Genomic DNA, 21,234 nt, shown 5'->3' with positions numbered 1-21,234 from the left:
ATTCTCCAAATACTAATTGCACGTATAGCCGGACATCAAATGAGACATGATTCCAAGACCAAACTCATAATTTGATGATGAGGCTGTACAACCTGTACAGTAATCAACACACACAATCAATATCTTCAATTAGACTATAGCCTATATCATTTAATCTACAGTATATCCATTATGTGTGAACAATACTTAAAACAATCAACAGTTGCAATTTTGTGGCTCTCTAAAGTTTTTTTTTAAATAAAATCATGAAACATAATAACAGTGCACGACTTGGAAACAACCAATCAAAACCTAGAACTAGCGTGAAAAGGTTTACTAGCCTACTTAAGATACAATAACGGAATTTATAGGTTGTTGCATATCGGCTATTAAAAAAACAGGTCAAGATGGGCAAAACTTTAGGAGTTATAACTGCTCGCTGAACTGATTATGTTCGTTATTAGAGCACTATTCAATTTTCTTAAGTTATCTTGTTTTACAGCAGTACCAGAGAATTCAAAATGCGATAAACCACCGAAGACGACACGCCGTTTGTGACGCACAAAAAAAGTTCGCATAACATTATTCACTGGACTATCGGAAAGTGATGGAGATGTTTGCTTCCCAAACAACCGCTGTGTCGAGTTTTTAACTTAGTGAACTCAAAACCGACAGAAAGCCTCAATAAAAACGAATGGACGTATTATTGCTTTAACACAGGCATGTACTTACGAGGCGTACTTACAACGTCGCCCTCTGTCGTGGAAAGCAACAAGCTGTTTGCAATACGTGTTTGCACTGCAGTGCTCTACTTCCAGGAGCCAACGAAGAAAATGAGGTGTGGGTTTAGAAAGTGATGTGATAAACTATAAACACACGAGTTAAGTAAATACATTACTTTTATTTCAAAAGATACTATCATGCAGGAAATTGATAGTTCCCAAACTCTTAAAAGCTAGGCTGCATAACAGCATTTATTCCAAAACACTAGGATTAATATTAAAAATGAGGACTTGTCATCTTGAGTTGTGCTCTTTTCAGAAATGTAATGTTTTATAGGTTCATAACTGCATTCTTTAGTAACCCTTGCTTTTGAACCACTGGGCTCGGGCCACAACATCATTGGCGTAATCATCTCCTGTGGTGCCCACATCCATGCGCTCGTATGAACGGACGTTCCCCACACCTGCGTTGTAGGCTGATATTCCCCCTGGAACAGACATTATACTTCAACTGAGACATGAAAGTTAAGCGATAAACTCCCTGATAGCACATGTACATCATGGAGACGTCTATTTGATGTCTGCATTGCATTGTGCGTTTACTTCTGCAAGATGTAAAATAATGTAAGTTGTAAAGAGTATTTGCTCATCTGCAATGTGTTGTAGACATCTCCAATCCATTATTAAGTAGACATTTAGAAAATGACTTTAAAGGAACACTCCGACTTTTTGGGACTTTAGCCTATTCACCTTACCCCCCAGAGTTAGATAAGTCCATACATACCTTTTTCATCTCCGTGCGTGCTATAAGTCTGTTTGACGCACCCACCGCTAGCCTAGCTTAGCACAAAGACTGGATGTGAATGGTTGCAGCTTTCATGAGTGGGGGTTCAATCTTCAACTGGCTGGCAGGAGCTGCCAGTGGTTGTCTGTCTATCTGCCTTTGGCAAGTTTCAGAAACCATTGATTTTTGACAGTTTTTGTGTTTTGTGTTCCTCCCTTTATAGCTCATTTATTATTTATCTGTTGAAATTATTGTTATTAGTACTAGGATCCCAATTTAATAGTCAAATGGCCGTGATCAGACTGGCAGTACAGACGCTGCTGGACTCATCCAGTCAGCCGCGGGTGCAGCGAATATAACGCGTTGCCTGACACTCTCGCTGAAAGGAAATAAAAAAATGTCTTATTATGAATATAATGTCATGCCTTTATTCTTGTGTATGATTGGTGTTTTGAGTACTGTTGTCCCGATTAAACCAGTCAAATGGCCGTGATCCGACTGGCAGCTTGCAGACGCATGCTGGACGCTCATCCAGCCAGCCGCTGCTGATCAGCGAATATAACGCGTTGCCTGACACTCTCGTTAAAAGGAAATAAATTGTTTTCTTATTATGAATATAATGTCATGCCTTAATTCTTGTGTATGATTGGTGTTTTGGGTACTGTTGTCGCGATTAAACCAGTCAAATGGCCGTGATCCGACTGGCAGCTTGCAGACGCTTGCTGGACGCTCATCCAGCTGCCACTCAGCAACTGGCAGCTGCCACAGTCAGCCACTGGCAGCTGCCACTCAGCCACTGGCAGCTGCCACTCAGCCACTGGCAGCTGCCACAGTCAGAAACTGGCAGCTGCCACTCAGCCACTGGCAGCTGCCACAGTCAGCAACTGGCAGCTGCCACTCAGCCACTGGCAGCTGCCACAGTCATCCACTGGCAGCTGCCACTCAGCCACTGGCAGCTGCCACAGTCAGCCACTGGCAGCTGCCACTCAGCCACTGGCAGCTGCCACTCAGCCACTGGCAGCTGCCACAGTCAGCCACTGGCAGCTGCCACAGTCAGCAACTGGCAGCTGCCACAGTCAGCCACTGGCAGCTGCCACAGTCAGCCACTGGCAGCTGCCACTCAGCCACTGGCAGCTGCCACAGTCAGCAACTGGCAGCTGCCACAGTCAGCAACTGGCAGCTGCCACAGTCAGCAACTGGCAGCTGCCACTCAGCCACTGGCAGCTGCCACAGTCAGCCACTGGCAGCTGCCACTCAGCCACTGGCAGCTGCCACTCAGCCACTGGCAGCTGCCACTCAGCCACTGGCAGCTGCCACTCAGCCACTGGCAGCTGCCACAGTCAGCAACTGGCAGCTGCCACTCAGCCACTGGCAGCTGCCACAGTCAGCAACTGGCAGCTGCCACTCAGCCACTGGCAGCTGCCACAGTCAGCAACTGGCAGCTGCCACACTCAGCCACTGGCAGCTGCCACACTCAGCCACTGGCAGCTGCCACTCAGCCACTGGCAGCTGCCACAGTCAGCAACTGGCAGCTGCCACTCGGCCACTGGCAGCTCCCACTCAGCCACTGGCAGCTGCCACAGTCAGCAACTGGCAGCTGCCACACTCAGCCACTGGCAGCTGCCACTCAGCCACTGGCAGCTGCCACTCAGCCACTGGCAGCTGCCACTCAGCCACTGGCAGCTGCCACTCAGCAACTGGCAGCTGCCACAGTCAGCAACTGGCAGCTGCCACAGTCAGCAACTGGCAGCTGCCACAGTCAGCAACTGGCAGCTGCCACAGTCAGCCACTGGCAGCTGCCACTCAGCCACTGGCAGCTGCCACAGTCAGCAACTGGCAGCTGCCACACTCAGCCACTGGCAGCTGCCACTCAGCCACTGGCAGCTGCCACAGTCAGCAACTGGCAGCTGCCACTCAGCAACTGGCAGCTGCCACAGTCAGCAACTGGCAGCTGCCACTCAGCCACTGGCAGCTGCCACAGTCAGCAACTGGCAGCTGCCACAGTCAGCAACTGGCAGCTGCCACTCAGCCACTGGCAGCTGCCACAGTCAGCAACTGGCAGCTGCCACTCAGCCACTGGCAGCTGCCACTCAGCCACTGGCAGCTGCCACTCAGCCACTGGCAGCTGCCACTCAGCCACTGGCAGCTGCCACAGTCAGCCACTGGCAGCTGCCACTCAGCCACTGGCAGCTGCCACTCAGCCACTGGCAGCTGCCACTCAGCCACTGGCAGCTGCCACTCAGCCACTGGCAGCTGCCACACAGCCACTGGCAGCTGCCACAGTCAGCAACTGGCAGCTGACACTCAGCTACTGGCAGCTGCCACTCAGCCACTGGCAGCTGCCACTCAGCAACTGGCAGCTGCCACAGTCAGCAACTGGCAGCTGCCACTCAGCCACTGGCAGCTGCCACAGTCAGCAACTGGCAGCTGCCACTCAGCCACTGGCAGCTGCCACACTCAGCCACTGGCAGCTGCCACAGTCAGCCACTGGCAGCTGCCAGTCAGCAACTGGCAGCTGCCACTCGGCCACTGGCAGCTCCCACTCAGCCACTGGCAGCTGCCACAGTCAGCAACTGGCAGCTGCCACTCAGCAACTGGCAGCTGCCACAGTCAGCAACTGGCAGCTGCCACAGTCATCCACTGGCAGCTGCCACAGTCATCCACTGGCAGCTGCCACAGTCAACAACTGGCAGCTGCCACTCAGCCACTGGCAGCTGCCACTCAGCCACTGGCAGCTGCCACTCAGCCACTGGCAGCTGCCACAGTCAGCAACTGGCAGCTGCCACAGTCAGCCACTGGCAGCTGCCACTCAGCCACTGGCAGCTGCCACTCAGCCACTGGCAGCTGCCACAGTCAGCAACTGGCAGCTGCCACAGTCAGCAACTGGCAGCTGCCACTCAGCCACTGGCAGCTGCCACTCAGCCACTGGCAGCTGCCACTCAGCAACTGGCAGCTGCCACTCAGCAACTGGCAGCTGCCACAGTCAGCAACTGGCAGCTGCCACAGTCAGCAACTGGCAGCTGCCACAGTCAGCCACTGGCAGCTGCCACTCAGCAACTGGCAGCTGCCACTCAGCCACTGGCAGCTGCCACAGTCAGCAGCTGCCACAGTCAGCCACTGGCAGCTGCCACTCAGCAACTGGCAGCTGCCACAGTCAGCAACTGGCAGCTGCCACTCAGCCACTGGCAGCTGCCACAGTCAGCAACTGGCAGCTTTTATTTCCTTTCAGCGAGAGTGTCAGGCACTCCGCCACTCAGCCACTTAGCCACTGGCAGCTGCCACAGTCAGCAACTGGCAGCTGCCACTCAGCCACTGGCAGCTGCCACAGTCAGCAACTGGCAGCTGCCACTCAGCCACTGGCAGCTGCCACAGTTAGCAACTGGCAGCTTTTAATTCCTTTCAGCGAGAGTGTCAGGCACTCAGCCACTCAGCCACTGGCAGCTGCCACAGTCAGCAACTGGCAGCTTTTATTTCCTTTCAGCGAGAGTGTCAGGCACTCAGCCACTGGCAGCTGCCACTCAGCCACTGGCAGCTGCCACTCAGCCACTGTCAGCTTCCTTTCAGCGAGAGTGTCAGGCACTCTGCCACTCAGCCACTGGCAGCTGCCACTTAGCCACTGGCAGCTGCCACAGTCAGCAACTGGCAGCTGCCACTCAGCCGCTGGCAGCTGCCACAGTCAGAAACTGGCAGCTGCCACAGTCAGCAACTGGCAGCTGCCACTCAGCCACTGGCAGCTGCCACAGTCAGAAACTGGCAGCTTTTATTTCCTTTCAGTGAGAGTGTCAGGCACTCAGCCACTCAGCACTGGCAGCTGCCAGTCAAATAGCATCCAGCATGAGCGTCCAGCAAGCGTCTGCAAGCTGCCAGTCGGATCACGGCCATTTGACTGGTTTAATCGGGACAACAGTACCCAAAACACCAATCATACACAAGAATAAAGGCATGACATTATATTCATAATAAGAATTTTTTTTGTTTCCTTTCAGCAAGAGTGTCAGGCAACGCGTTATATTCGCTGATCAGCAGCGGCTGGCTGGATGAGCGTCCAGCAAGCGTCTGCAAGCTGCCAGTCGGATCACGGCCATTTGACTGGTTTAATCGGGACAACAGTACCCAAAACACCGCTGGCAGCTGCCAGTCAGTCAACACACTCAGCCACTGGCAACTGCCAGTCAGCAACTGCCATGCAACTCAGCCACTGGCAGCTTTTATTTCCTTTCAGCGAGAGTGTCAGGCACTCAGCCACTCAGCCACTGGCAGCTGCCAGTCAGCCAGTTGAAGATTGAACCCCTACTCGCTTTCATACTAATCCAAATGAGTGTCAAAATAACGCAAACGTTTTCCTATTTACATGTTGTGATTTGTATAGTCACAGAGTGTACAAATAACAAAGTCAAATGAGACACAGACATCTTTTAACCGTATAAAACCTGGGAACTATTCTCTGAAGGCGAAGCACTGCTACTTTGACGGAGTAATAACCGCATCACCGGAGACTGAGCGGAGAGTTCGCTCAGTGTTTGGGTAACAGAGTCAGTAATTTATAATTAGTAAAAGTGTAGTTTACAGTCATGGGTTTTCGCTCTATTGTAAATAGCTGCGACAGTAAACAGGGGAGGTAATACCATGTTTCACAGAATTCCAACTAAAAACGCTGACTGGATGAAGAAATGGCTAACTTACTCTGGATATTTATTTATCCAAACACACCTAAGATTATCAAGGGACATTATGTTTGCTTGGTACATTTCAATGGACGACTATTTTGAAAAATTGGAATTTGCCACACGGACCATAATGTGCTGAAAGATACGGCCATCCCATCGATAGCACAGACAGGACAAGTATCACCTGTGGCTGAGGTAAGTGTTCCGTTATGTTTTTAGATGACCTACTGTAACAGGGCCATTAGCCAGAGCTAATGTAACGTTAGTGACACTATTATATGATTAGGGTATAAATATGTTTTTATCTTGATGCGGTGCGGACGCGCTTGGGAAAAAAACGAGTGCGTTCACCGCGTTGAACTTGCACCCTGCGCGCGGCGCGCCTAGTAGCCTAAATTTGAAATAACCATGGAAATAACGAACTTGAGCGTGCAAAAGGGTACGATAGGCTGTGAGTTCATTGTGCAAAAACAATTTGTGCTATTACTTTCCCCTTATTCTATCCTATAGTTATGCAATACTGTATAATATATTATATACTGTTGAATACATTTGGTTCAGCTAATAAATTGCATTTAAAATATATTGATTCCTGTAATAATAATTATTTATTCATGTGATATTTATAAATCTGGGTGCGTTTTTGGTTGGAAATCAATGAAACATGGTACCTGGTCTCCCCTGTTTATTGTCACAGCTCATACAATAAAGCAAACACCCATGATAAACTATGCTTTTCTATCTAACGTTAGTAATTGCTGACTCTTTACTCCAACACTGAGCGAACTCTCTGCTCCTCGTCACGGTGCGTCTCAGGTGATGGTTATCACTCTGCCCAAGTAGCAGTGCTTCGCAAATATAGTATTTATACGGTTAAAAGATGTCTATGTCTCATATGGCCTTGATATTTGTACACTCTGTGACTATACAAATCACAACATGTAAATAGGAAAACGTTTGTGTTATTTTGTCACTCATTTGGATTAGTAAGAAAGCTGCAACCATTCACATCCAGTCTTTGTGCTAAGCTAGGCTAGCGGTGGGTGCGTCAAACAGACTTATGGCACGCACAGAGATGAAAAAGGTATCTATGGACATATCTAACTCTGGGGGGTAAGGTGAATAGGCTAAAGTCCCAAAAAGTCGGAGTGTTCCTTTAAGATGTTTATGATTTAGAGTGTAAAACAGTTTTTTTTTTCTAAGATGTTTATCAGATGTTTTCCAAATTAAGTGCTCTATCGCATACATCTTAGAGATGTAGGCTACCTGTGCTACCTGCATTTCTTAATCTTTTTACAATGCTATTTATATTTATTTATGTCTTGAGTAAATATTGCCTACCTTTAAAGCATTGCTCTCGGGTCCACTGGGGAAAATGTACTTTAATTGCTTTAATCTGGCCAATGAGAATCTCAGTTCCTTGCGTGACATGTTCCTCACTGTCCCATAAACCTACAACTTTGTGAGAGTTTTGATCAACCTGGAACACCATCATGGAAGAGAACAATTAGAAATGTTCAGAAATGGTTTAACATTCTCTGCTTATTATTTGCAAAATTTCCTTGCTGATGTCAAAAGATTTTGCATGGGATATCAGCTTTAGTTAATGTACAGTAGGCTATGTTAAATGTTATCTTATCACTTTGAAATAGACCAGATCTATTCCAACCAACCTGCATGAGACCAAAGCCACTGCCATGCCCCTGCCCATTCTTCAGAGCGGCCCCGGCTCTGGTCTCTCTGGAAATGATCCCCGCGATCACAGCCGGGTCCATTTTCTTTGCTTTGCCAACTTTAGTGATTATACTCTTGTATTTCTCCATCCGGGTCAGATCAGCCTCAGCCAGTTTTTTTAGAGGCGTCAACCCCTATAACAAGTTTAAATCAATGTTAATATAAGCTGTATAGTGCTGTACTGGCAGTCATACAAAAGTCAGATGTGAGTTAAAGGAGTAGTTCACTTTTAAAAAAAAACTTTTGCTTATTTTTTACTTACCCCCATGTCATCTTCAGTTGAAAAGAAATTAAGGTTTTTGATGAAAACATTCCAGGATTTTTCTCCATATAATGAACTTAAATGGGAACCAAACGGTTCAAGGTCAAAAAGACAGTTTCAGTGCAAACTGCAAACTGTTCAAAGGGCTTTAAATGATTCCAGACGATGAATAAGGGTCTTATCAAGCGAAAAGATTAAAAAAAAAAAGTTTAAGTTTTATAAGCTCAAATATTCGCCTTGCTCTGTTCTGTGATGCGCATTTGTGACTCTTCTGTTCGAACTCGTTTATCAAAATGAACAAATCTTTTTTTCGTGTCATTTGGTTCATTTGGGACAGATATCCATACATCCATCCCTCATCCAATCATCCTTCTATTATGGATCAATATCATGGATAGAGACATAGAAATGGGCTGCATAGTTTTGCAATAAATAATAATAAATAAAATTATAAAATTGCAATTAAATTAGATTTGTGTGTGGCAGCTGCATGTACAATTATTATTATTATTATTAATAACAGTAATAATAATACAAATGAGCTTAAAATAAAAATTGAAAGGGTTTATTGCATTAATAACAGGCCATATTTTTAATACATAAACAAGTTATCGTTCATGGTACACTAAATTTTAAACATTTTAAATTCCAACATTGTTTGTGAAAGTCTAACAAAATTAAATGTATACTCAAACCTGAAAAGTTGTGTGGCTCCGTTTTCATTTGATTATCATTGTACACTTGGAGGCTTAGTTGTAACACTCTGCTGTGTATTACATATTTTCAGCCTATGCTAACAGTCGCTAGGAATTGTTGACATGTTTCAAAACGGTGCTATGTTTGAGCCACAGTGATTAAGGCAATATAAAGTTAGCTTTGGAAACGTATACACCCAACTCAGAAACCGAAAAAAAAAAACCTATGATGAAAAAATTTACTTTTATGGTGTCAAAACACTCTTTGTCCAGTATCTTCACGAAATATAATCAAAAATTTCATCAAATTCGCGGGAGACTGTCTTCTGGCAGCAAGAGAAAAAGAGCGGAAAGACAACCTGCTTGATCCTGACGAACTATGTAAACGGTCCGTGTTACATTTAACCCCGCTCTAGGTTGTGCCCCGCGCTCCCCTTGACTGATAGACAACAACGGTTTGACCGAAAAATATCAAAATTGAGAATACTGTGGAAACAAAGGCGCATAAATCTTGGATGCCCTTGAGGTAAGCTAAAACATATCAAAAATTAATTTCAAAGTGAACTATCCCTTTAAACTTTGTTTTTTTAGACCCTTATTCATCGTCTGAAATCGTTTAAAGACCTTTGAACAGTTTGCAGTTTGCACTGAAACTGTCTTTTTGACCTTGAACCATTTGGTTTCAATTGAAGCCCATTATATGGAGAAAAATCCTGGAATGTTTTCATCAAAAATCTTAATTCCTTTTCGACTGAAGAAAGAATGACATGGATATCTTGGATGACATGGGGGTGAGTAAATTCTCAGCAAAAGTTTTTTTTTACTACTCATCATGCATTCTTCTCACCCTTTACGGTTAATTTATCCTGTTTTGCTGTCTGCTCTGATGCACCGGTGGTGTCTATCTTCATGACTTCTCCATAAATGCATGCTAGAAACAACATGGAAAATATATCCTGAAGATTGTTCAATCATTAAGTAATAATACTGTATGCACATTTATGCAATGCTATAAAAAGTTCCCCGTAATTTAAACAATATCAGATAAAAACACGCAACTTACCCATGACTTAGAACTGCTGTGCGAGATCAAATCACTGAGTTTGATGAGTCCTGTCAGTAAATCAGACCGCTGCAGGACGTGATTATATATGATCACAGAGGGAGTGGTCTACTTCTTTTCCTCAGATGTTCTTTTACTGAGGTGTGGAGAAATGTAAGGTTATAAAACGTGCATCTGTCAATGTTGCGAAATTTAGATTTTTTAGAAATTTAATTATTCTAAGCACACCCAAGCACAGTGAATCATACTGTAAGTTGACATATTTATTCTTTGGAGGCTTCATACACCTCAAAAAGGTTTAGCTGATGAACCAACTTGATGACAAGGGAATCCCTAACTTTGCTAGTACAGTCAGGAAACGAAAGTGAAGAGAAACAAAAGGTTGTGGGAAAAAGTACTTTTTTTCTGGAAATGTTGACACTCGTACCAGTGTAGAAGCATGCCAAAGTTCACTGGCTCTGTCTCTGCCTCCCCTGGCTCCGTCTCTGCCTCCCCTGGCTCCCTTGATCAAATGCTTGTACGATTTGTTTAGTTATGGGTCCCAATAAAAATGTGTCAAGTTTGGCTGCCGCTTTCTAGCACTTTCCAGGAATACAAAGCCAGATTCAGTCATTTTATAGATTTTTTTGGATAACTTTGGGAAATGTATTCCTGATTTTTCTCCAATGCTTGATTGTATGTAGAAGAAAAGCAACAAGCTTCAATCCAAACAAGGAAACGATTTCACAGGGAGGAGTTGTTGTTGGTAGAAGCTTAGTCAGATGCAAACCCATCCTTAGAGATGAGCTTGTCAACGGACAAATCAGGATCCATTTTAATCCTCACAGCACACCTCATTTTTTTGAGTAGGAAAGAGAAGTGAGAGGTGAATGATATCAGCCCTACGGATGACGCTGGGTGCTCAGATTGTCCAATAGGTATTGAGAAACATCTTAGTGGAGGTTGATGGTATCTTAAATTCAGTGGTGGAATGTAACGAAGTACAAATACTTTGTTACTTTACTTAAGTACATTTTTCACGTATCTTTACTTTACTTAAGTACAATAAATAGTGCATACTTTTTACTTTTACTTCGTTACATTTTGCAGCAATTATTATACTTTCTACTCCACGACATTTCTACAACTTCTGATCAGTTTTCCCCTGCCAAAACGTAATCTGACCGTCCGTCCGTTGCACGTTTGTCTCACCAGTGACGTTTGGTTGCCATAAATATATCAACCCGGTCACACTAAATGCGTCTCGCAAGCAGTGTGTTTATCGTGCAATTTATACCTGAAAATTTGTTTTTACGTGCATAGGAAACGCACCGTGTGTAATATACGTTTGGTTAGGATTATGGCAAGCCAAGAGGTTCAGAATTACACCATAAATGAATCGCGTTTAATGCCAAAAAATAGTTATTAACATATAGTAAGGATAAGCATGCTGTGTATATTGCCTAATTGCAAGCTTGTTTCAGAAATGGTGACAACATTTTTTTCCATCATTATCATTATAGACCATTTCACAAGATGTAAACAACACTGGTCCAGAAACACTTCCTGTTTCAGTTTGTAACTGTTTTCTTTATTTCACATGTGAAGAAAACATCTTAAAGATGTTTGTTTAACTTTTTGATTCAGTTTTAAATGTTCTGTTGGTTGTATTTTATCCCAGCTTTTATGTAGTGTTAAAAAACTGAAACAGGAAGTGCTTCTGGACCAGTGTTGTTTACATCTTGTGAAATGGTCTATAGGAGTATTAGGTTGAATGAGCTAGAATTAAATGTTTCATTAATCATTACAAAATAGACATTAAGAGAATAAATTACCAAATATTCCAAAAAGACTTTTACTTTTAATACTTAAAGTACATTTAAAATCAGGTACTTTTTACTTAAAAATGGTTGTCCTTGTGTTACTTCTACTTTTACTAAAGTAAATATTTATCTGGATATTTGTACTTTTACTTAAGTACTGAGATTCAGTACTTCCTCCACCACTGCTTAAATTCAAAAACCTTGGGATTGTGTCTCTAGTGATGTGGCAGATCCAAATGCAGATCCCATGATTCGGAATTCCTTGCTTATTGGGCGGAGTCTGATCTACTCAGTTAGAAGAGGTTGATACATGGACCGATTCTCAGTGATTACTCATGGAAGTATTTTATGCAGAGGACTTCCTACCGACTTTACAGACATTACGGTTCTTATCACTGATGAACAATTGCAGAGAGTGCTCTGAGGAGTTTATTTGCACTGTTTATTTGTCTACCAGATTTGAGGGAGACCCAAAGCGCTAAAAAATGAGGGTTTTGTTTACTTTTTTTTTTAGTAAACGGATTACTGCGACTATATTCTCTCTTCACCTCCTTGCTTTACCATGCTACTGTGACAGTTTTGTTGATGAGAGGAAAGCTTGCAGCACTTTTACTTATTGCTGCTCTCGGCAGTGTGGGTAGCGCTGTGGTGTTTGCTAATAAAGCTGCTCAGGTTCTTCGAAATTCTTTTGGCTCCAAAAATGGAGTGAAACTGGAAGAAAACAAAACTAGAGGTATTTTGCATTTCATGGAAAGAGATGAACGCATACAGAGAGGCCTTAAAAACCGCTAGGTCTGCTAATTTTTAACCCCATTAGAAGAAAATAAACAAAACCCTAGGTATTTCTGTGAAACATAGTACTGAGTAGATTATAGTACTGAGACAGCACACTCATTGGAGTCACCAATGTTTTGCTCTTATCATCCGATCGTGGTTGTATCTCTCTATATCTCTCTCTTGATCTTAGTGCTGCATTTGACACAATCGACCAAAACATTCTTTTACTGTAAATACAGTAGACTCTTAAATTTTGTAGGCATTAGTGGAATTGCATTAGCATGGTTTAAATCATACTTATCAGACCGTTATCAGTTTGTAGCAGTAAATGAAGAGATGTCTTACCTTTTCTTATGTATATAAAAAGATGTCTTTTCTTAATTTCAGATTGAATTATGTAGGTAGGCACTTACAAAGTTTCGTGCCTCTGAAAAGTGTGTTCCATCTTTTTGATCTGAATGGTGTGTGGAAAACACTTCAGTTTTGCCACCGACTTGAACACAACTGACTGCTTTTTCAAGTGCCTCCATACTTGAAAAACCACGGAAAACTACTTTTAAACAAATGACGGAATATTTACGTACATATTTACAGCAGGTCTATTCGCGCGGGATTGGTATTACCCGAGGGCCGAGGTAATTTTGCGGACCTTTTACAGAAGGTAAAACTCGCCCTAATCTTTACTGATATTGTCCGGAATGATTACTGAGATGCACATCTGGACGAAACTATAATCCCTCAGACTATAGAGTCATTGACTGAAGCTTTGCTAATTGTCACCAGATCATCTTTACTCTCCTTTGAAAGCTGCATTTGAAGGCTGATTTTGTAACCGCGGTGCGATGAAGGCTGTCCCAATTCGAAGTCTCTTTCAAACGTGGCTTCTAAAATGCATTCTTCGTTTCCCATGAAATGAAGGATACAACAGATGGTTCCTTCATTGTCTTGCCTACCCCAAAATGTATTGTGCCACTGACAACAGGATTTATTTGGGAGAAATAGCCAAATATAAATTAAACATAAGTATTGGGTTTCAACTTACTCAAATATCTAATGATACAAACGTAAAAAAAGGACTCTTTAAAGCAAATGTTGACTTGTATCTTCATAAGATGCGATTATATATACACTCACCGGCCCCTTTATTAGGTACACCTGTCCAACTGCTCGTTAACACTTAATTTCTTAGCAGCCAATCACATGGCGGCAACTCAGTGCATTTAGGCATGTAGACATGGTCAAGACAATCTCCTGCAGTTCAAACCGAGCATCAGTATGGGGAAGAAAGGTGATTTGAGTGACTTTGAACGTGGCATGATTGTTGGTGCCAGAAGGGCTGGTCTGAGTATTTCAGAAACTGCTAATCTACTGGGATTTTCACGCACAACCATCTCTAGGGTTTACAGAGAATGGTCCGAAAAAGAAAAAACATCCAGTGAGCGGCAGTTCTGTGGGCGGAAATGCCTTGTTGATGCCAGAGGTCAGAGGAGAATGGCCAGACTGGTTCGAGCTGATAGAAGGGCAACAGTGACTCAAATAACCACCCGTTACAACCAAGGTGGGCAGAAGAGCATCTCTGAACGCACAGTACGTCGAACTTTGAGGCAGATGGGCTACAGCAGCAGAAGACCACACCGGGTGCCACTCCTTTCAGCTAAGAACAGGAAACTGAGGCTACAATTTGCAGAAGCTCATCGAAATTGGACAATAGAAGATTGGAAAAACGTTGCCTGGTCTGATGAGTCTCGATTTCTGCTGCGACATTCGGATGGTAGGGTCAGAATTTGGCGTCTACAACATGAAAGCATGGATCCATCCTGCCTTGTATCAACGGTTCAGGCTGGTGGTGGTGGTGTCATGGTGTGGGGAATATTTTCTTGGCACTCTTTGGGCCCCTTGGTACCAATTGAGCATCGTTGCGACGCCACAGCCTACCTGAGTATTGTTGCTGACCATGTCCATCCCTTTATGACCACAATGTACCCAACTTCTGATGGCTACTTTCAGCAGGATAATGCGCCATGTCATAAAGCTGGAATCATCTCAGACTGGTTTCTTGAACATGACAATGAGTTCGCTGTACTCAAATGGCCTCCACAGTCACCAGATCTCAATCCAATAGAGCATCTTTGGGATGTGGTGGAACGGGAGATTCGCATCATGGATGTGCAGCCGACAAATCTGCGGCAACTGTGTGATGCCATCATGTCAATATGGACCAAACTCCCTGAGGAATGCTTCCAGCACCTTGTTGAATCTATGCCACGAAGAATTGAGGCAGTTCTGAAGGCAAAAGGGGGTCCAACCCGTTACTAGCATGGGGTACCTAATAAAGTGGCCGGTGTGTACTCTTTATCATAAAAGAAATGGCCCATGGTGAACATATTTTTCAGTTTGTGAACCCTGTTTTTTTTTTATATATACAGGGTTCACAAAGTATAGTACAAACTTTTGACAAAGTTTCAAATAACTCTCAAAAAAGTCAAGTACAAACATTACTGTCACTCATCAACGGCAGCTGTCACAGTTGGAGGCAAGTACGATCCTCTGTATGCTAGTCCGTCACAGTCAGACCTTCGCAGGCTTCAAAGGCGTGGCCTTTGCATTGGAACACAGCCTCCTTTTCCAATTACAATGTGATTGGCTTCCCAAGTCGTCACTCCAGATGGATGCCACAAAAGGGTATTCCCATCAAAGACACAAGCAACAAAAGCAAGTAACGTCTCCAAACTCGTGCATTGATATAAAATTGAATAAAGCCACCTAAGAAAAAATATTTTATGGTTCATTCAGGTATTATAAATTGCATTGCTAAAAACTCTCACTCTCTTAAAGAAATGTTCATCATTTCCCGCTCTTATTCTTTCCTCACATTCTTCCTTTTTGCAACTCGTTTGAATGTGTATGTGCAAGTGTTTATATGTTAGATATTAGTTTATGTGTTAGTATAGTCAAAGTCTTATTTGTATTTAAAAAGAAGTGTCTTAGTGTTATGTGCTTACAAATGTAATGTTTTAAACTGCTGATCTTGTTAGTTTTACCATATACTAATAAATAGTGTTTTCACTATAATTTGGATATTAAAATCTGCTGCTGAGCTGAGTTACAGCCTGTTCAATGGATTCATTTTTTCACTGGTAAAACAAGTGCTTCTTTCAAAATTCTATGAGCTAAATTGTCATGCTTCCCGGTTCCCTGAGATAAGGAGAATGAGACATTGCATAAAAAGCTGCATCTAAAAAGTTTCACCATTGACACTGTATCTGTACTTTGGACATTTGGAAACGACGCTTGCATATATCCCATTGTAATCATGTTGTAATCAGCACTGCTGAAATCAAGTGGTGCTCACAGCAGTGCCAAATGTGTGGAGCTTGAGCCAATTAGGTAGAGTTAAGTTCTGGCTAAACTCTCCACCCATTAGTTCCAAATAGGGGAAACTAGATAACAAAATCCCCTGTTGGAATTCCCAGTGTAAAGATAGTTGTCCATTTAATACAATCAGTCTAGTCACAATGAAATCAAACTGCATTTGAAATCTGTTTGAAGTGGAGGCAGGGGAGCTTTTAACCAAGCAATCACCTGTGTCCTGAACTTGCTGGTCTGTCTCTGCTGGTCAGAAACTAGCATGTAGTTTATAGAAAGAATCTAGAAACAGAATGTAGTTTATAGATACTATCAGTGTTGTGCAAGTTACTTCCAAACTGTAATACATTAGGTATTACTTGTTACTGTTATTTAAAAGTAATTCATTACCTTACAATATTACTGTCTCAGAATTGTAATGCGTTACATTACTCATGTATTACTTTTGAGTTACTTTCACCAAAATAACCAAGTAGAACTTAACTTTTGGGCTGTAACGATATGCAATATGAAACCGAAATCGCCATTCGCCACACGACTCAGATCCACGAACCTTCAGAATCGCGACACACCTCTTCCAACTCCAGCGTTATTCTCCTTACCGTCCAGATCCAATGCTGCCTCATCTTTAAATTAGGCTATTAGTATTAGTTGAAGTTAACATTTGAAGTTAAGTCCAGCATTATGGACATGACATTTGCAGTCAAAACTTGAAATAAAAATTCTCAGAAATTACATGTATTGAAACGTATATAGGCTACTTCCTTAAAGGACTCCAGACATTAGACAAATATCAGTCTATGTTTTATTTTTAATATTAGGGAAAAGACACACATTCATGCGTGACAAAAAAAATAGGAGGCAAAATATATTTTTTGTAATTCTGTTAATTACACTGCGCAAATCTGATGAGGAAGGGTTGGCTCTCCAGTCTCCATAGAACTTAAAATATTCATTTTATTTTAGTTTTCGTGTTCGCATTTATGAGGAAAAAACAATGTTACAGACGCGACCTCTCTGAACTGGCACCAGTGTTGGGAGTAACGCATTACAAAAGTAATACATTACTGTAACATATTACTTTTAGCTGTAACGCAGTAGTGTAAGGCATTACTAATCAATTTTCAGTAATATTTTACTCGTTACATGTTCAGTCGGGCTTGTATTACAGTTGTATTACAGTGTATTGTCTGCTTTTACTTCTTAAAGGCAACAGACTATGTGAAAGTTTTAAAGCAGTCTTTTAGTGCCAGTTCAGAGCGGTCGCGTCTGTAACATTGTTTTTTCCTCATAAATGCGAACACGAAAACTAAAATAAAATGAATATTTTAAGTTCTATGGAGACTGGAGAGCCAACCCTTCCTCATCAGATTTGCGCAGTGTAATTAACAGAATTACAAAAAATATATTTTGCCTCCTATTTTTTTTTGTCACGCATGAATGTGTGTCTTTTCCCTAATATTAAAAATAAAACATAGACTGATATTTGTCTAATGTCTGGAGTCCTTTAAGGAAGTAGCCTATATACGTTTCAATACATGTAATTTCTGAGAATTTTTATTTCAAGTTTTGACTGCAAATGTCATGTCCATAATGCTGGACTTAACTTCAAATGTTAACTTCAAATAATACTAATAGCCTAATTTAAAGATGAGGCAGCATTGGATATGGACGGTAAGGAGAATAACGCTGGAGTTGGAAGAGGTGTGTCGCGATTCTGTAGGTTCGTGGAACTGAGTCGTGTGGCGAATGGCGATTTCGGTTTCATATTGCATATCGTTACATCCCAAAAGTTAAGTTCTACTTAGTTATTTTGGTGAAAGTAACTCAAAAGTAATACATGAGTAATGTAACGCATTACAATTCTGAGACAGTAATATTGTAAGGTAATGAATTACTTTTAAATAACAGTAACAAGTAATACCTAATGTATTACAGTTTGGAAGTAACTTGCACAACACTGACTGGCACTAAAAGACTGCTTTAAAACTTTCACACAGTCCGTTGCCTTTAAGAAGTAAAAGCAGACAATACACTGTAATACAACTGTACAAGCCTCACTGAACATGTAACGAGTAAAATATTACTGAAAATTGATTAGAAATGCCTTGCAATACTGCGTTACAGCAAAAAGTAATATGTTACAGTAATGTATACTTTTGTAATGCGTTACTCCCAACACTGGATACTATTGACTTCCAAGAGCAATGTACAGTATGAGGTCATTTTAATGGTGATATGGAAAGACTGATCATAACAAGGATGATTTGAGTTTAAAAAATTGTTTCTTTCATCATGCCATATGCAATTTGGCTAGATTACTGGAAAGAAAAAAATACTGAAAAAAAAATAAATAAAATAATGGCTGCTGGAAATTCAGCTTTTGAATCACAAGAATTGCACGCATTCTCACCCCAAGGCGTCACCTTTGACCATGCTTCAATATTTGACGTTTTAGGTGCCCTTTAGCGTCACTTGCATGACGCGATCCTACGGCGTCATCTAACTGACGCTAAAGGAAAGCGTCAGTTAGAGGACGCGGTTAGGTTTAGGTGTGGGGTGGGGGTAGGGTACACGCGATCCTAGGGCGTCATCTAACTGACGCTAAAGGGCGCCTAAAGCGTCAGATATTGAAGCATGTCCAAATGCTTCCCAAGGCGTCAGTTAGGTGACGCCTTGGGAGTGAGAATGGGCTGAGAATTGATACATTTTAAAATGTATTACAATAGAAAACAGTTATTTTAATTGGTAATACTACTAATAATATTTCAGATTACAGTTTTTACTGCATTTTTAATCAAAAACATGCAGTCATGAGCATAAGACATTTTTCAAAAACATTAACAAATCTGAATTATTCCAAACTTTCACCTCAATGTATATTTTACTGATCATAATAATACATAACTGCCCTTCATGTAAAGTTAATATACTGTGTCTATTTAATAAATAGTTCAGTAACCCTTGCTTCAGAACTGAGCAGTGACTCTATGCAGTTGTAAGCTGCTATTCCAACTGGAACAAACATTATACTATAACTGAGACATGAAACACTAACTTAATCCGAACGATGACATTCTATTTACGTTTATTTTTGAATGCATATAAAGAATACATTTTTTTGTAAGTTTTATAATAAAGGTTTTTAGCTAATGCATCAAAGTAGATACCTTTATCAATCAATCAATTAATTCATCAATATTCCAGCCCATTCTCACCCCCAAGGCGTCACTTAACTGACGCCTTGGGAAGCATTTGGACATGCTTCAATATCTGACGCTTTAGGCGCCCTTTAGCGTCAGTAAGATGACGCCCTAGGATCGCGTGTACCCTACCCCCACCCCACACCTAAACCTAACCGCGTCCTCTAACTGATGCTTTCCTTTAGCGTCAGTTAGATGACGCCGTAGGATCGCGTCATGTAAGTGACGCTAAAGGGCGCCTAAAACGTCAAATATTGAAGCATGGTCAAAGGTGACGCCTTGGGGTGAGAATGCGTTGAATATTCATGAAAAGCTATAAAATCATTATGTTTTTGCACTTCTTTGGTGATGTATATCTAATTTTTAAAACAAGTTGCATCTGTGGCTTGGCTTCTGTAGTTGTAGTTTTTTTTTACCTTTAAAGCATTGCTCTTGAGTCCACCAGGAAAACTTTGCTTTAATTTCTTTCATGAAGCCAATTAGAATCTCAGTAGCCTGTGTGAGATGCTGCTCACTGATGCACCTGCTGGAGTGTGGTGGCGTTTGTCAACCTGGAAGAAAAAAAAGGTAATTGGTTGATTAGTAAACTTTAGTTTAAACACTTATGTTCAGATTAAAACTTTAGTTTGGACCTTTTTTTATGCAAATTCTTATATGAACCTCTTAAAGTCTATATGTGAATTATTTTCAAATAGATTAGATCTAAACCTGCATGAGGCCAAAGCCATTGCCTGCAGAATCCCATTCATTCTTCAGTACATTTTCAGCTCTAGATTCTCTGGATATGATCCCCACGATCACAGTCGGGTCCATCTTCTTTGCTTTCAGTGAGTTTTTTTTAGAGGCTTTAACCCCTAGTTTCAATTATTGTTAATATATATTCCATATATTGGTAATTTTTTTAAAAAAAAAGTCACATGCGAGTTGGATGCAGTCATGAATTTTCACCCTTTACAGTTAATTCATCCTATTTTGCTGTTTTCTCTGATGCACCGGTGGTGTCTATCTTCACGACGTCTCCTTAAATGCATGCTAGAAACAACATGAAAAAATGTCCTGAAGCTCTTTCAATCAATAAGTATTTATGCACATTGCACACAATACATTTATGCACACAATCACAAAAAGTACAACATAATTCAGATAATATCAGCTAAAAACACAGGGAGTGTGAAGAAAGGGAGTCTCTCTTCTTTTCCTCAGATATTCTTCCACTGAGGTGTGGAGAAATGTAAGGTTACAAAATTTGCAACTGTGACTGTTGCAAAATTTAGAATCCTTTTTATATTATTAGTTGAAGCACAGTGAATCATAACAGATTTATCAAGTGGATGTTTCATACACCTCAAAAAGGTTTAGCTACTTTTGATGAAGCAACTTGATGACAATGGAATCTAACTTTGCTACAGGCAGGAAAAGAAAGTGAAGAGAAATAAAAAGTTGTGGTAAAAAAAAAATTACTTTTATCTGGAATGGTTGTTTTTTGTCTCCATTCTTGTACAGCACTTTGTTTAACGACCAGTCGTGTAAAAGTGCTTAATAAATAACAAATGAAATGAAATGAAAAGCAAGCGTACCAAATTTCAACTTCCTTGATCAAATGGTTGTTTGTTTAGTTATGTGCCCAATACAAATATCAAATTTGGCAGCCATCTCCTAGTACTTAATACAAAGCCAGATTAAGTCATTTTTTTGATTTATTTGGTAACACTTTACAATAAGGACTAACAATGAGCAGTATATTTGTTACAGTATCTTTGTTAAACCGTGACATCTACACGTTTTCAAAAGTGGACCAACGTGATTATTTCACGTCTTGTCACGATACCGGGTTGAAGAAATGATGTTTAGGCCACTTTGTTTGATATAATCACAACAATTTAACGCAAGTATGGGAATTGAACTCAGGTCATCTTGATTAAAGCCCAACACTTTATCAACTGAGCCACTGCATCTGTTGAGTTTAAGGATGTATTGGAGGGGGTTTTATTGCAGGTTTGGTTTTATTTGTTGGAAAAATAAATATAGAAATATAATTTTACACAAGAGGGCAGTATAGCCCTATTTATGGTTCTGAGTTTAAACTAAACCGTGACATCTACACGTTTTCCAAATTGAACCAACGTGATTATTTCACGTCTTGTCGTGATACGGGTTGGGCACTGAAGTTACAGGAGTTT

The 21,234-nt window shown here is 41.6% G+C and overlaps 2 protein-coding genes across 3 annotated transcripts in view; both read right to left on the bottom strand.

Moving 5' to 3' along the window:
• The window catches only part of LOC120481588 (lysozyme g-like), a 53,310-nt gene that overhangs the window by 26,325 nt on the left and 5,751 nt on the right, over positions 1 to 21,234 (bottom strand). The window contains exon 1 of one of the 2 annotated variants that reach the window (XM_089134757.1): positions 9,907 to 9,963. The exons of the other annotated variant lie outside the window; for it this stretch is intronic. Within the exon in view, the coding sequence (XP_088990883.1) occupies positions 9,907 to 9,910 (4 nt within the window). The 5' untranslated portion in view covers positions 9,911 to 9,963. Of the gene's footprint in view, positions 1 to 9,906; positions 9,964 to 21,234 lie in introns of those variants that run through there. 2 annotated transcript variants of the gene reach the window in all.
• Positions 323 to 10,041, bottom strand: LOC120481589 (lysozyme g). Its single transcript, XM_039675315.2, is given in 6 exon segments — positions 323 to 1,189; positions 7,494 to 7,632; positions 7,826 to 8,005; positions 8,007 to 8,020; positions 9,691 to 9,774; positions 9,907 to 10,041. Coding segments are annotated over 6 exon segments (555 nt in total). The 5' UTR covers positions 9,911 to 10,041; the 3' UTR covers positions 323 to 1,055.

Source organism: Pimephales promelas, chromosome 9, assembly GCF_988280905.1.
Source record: "Pimephales promelas chromosome 9, fPimPro1.hap1.1, whole genome shotgun sequence".
NCBI lineage: Eukaryota > Metazoa > Chordata > Actinopteri > Cypriniformes > Leuciscidae > Pimephales > Pimephales promelas.
Note: the sequence above shows the minus strand (reverse complement) of the source record. Positions and strands in the feature narration are given on the sequence as shown.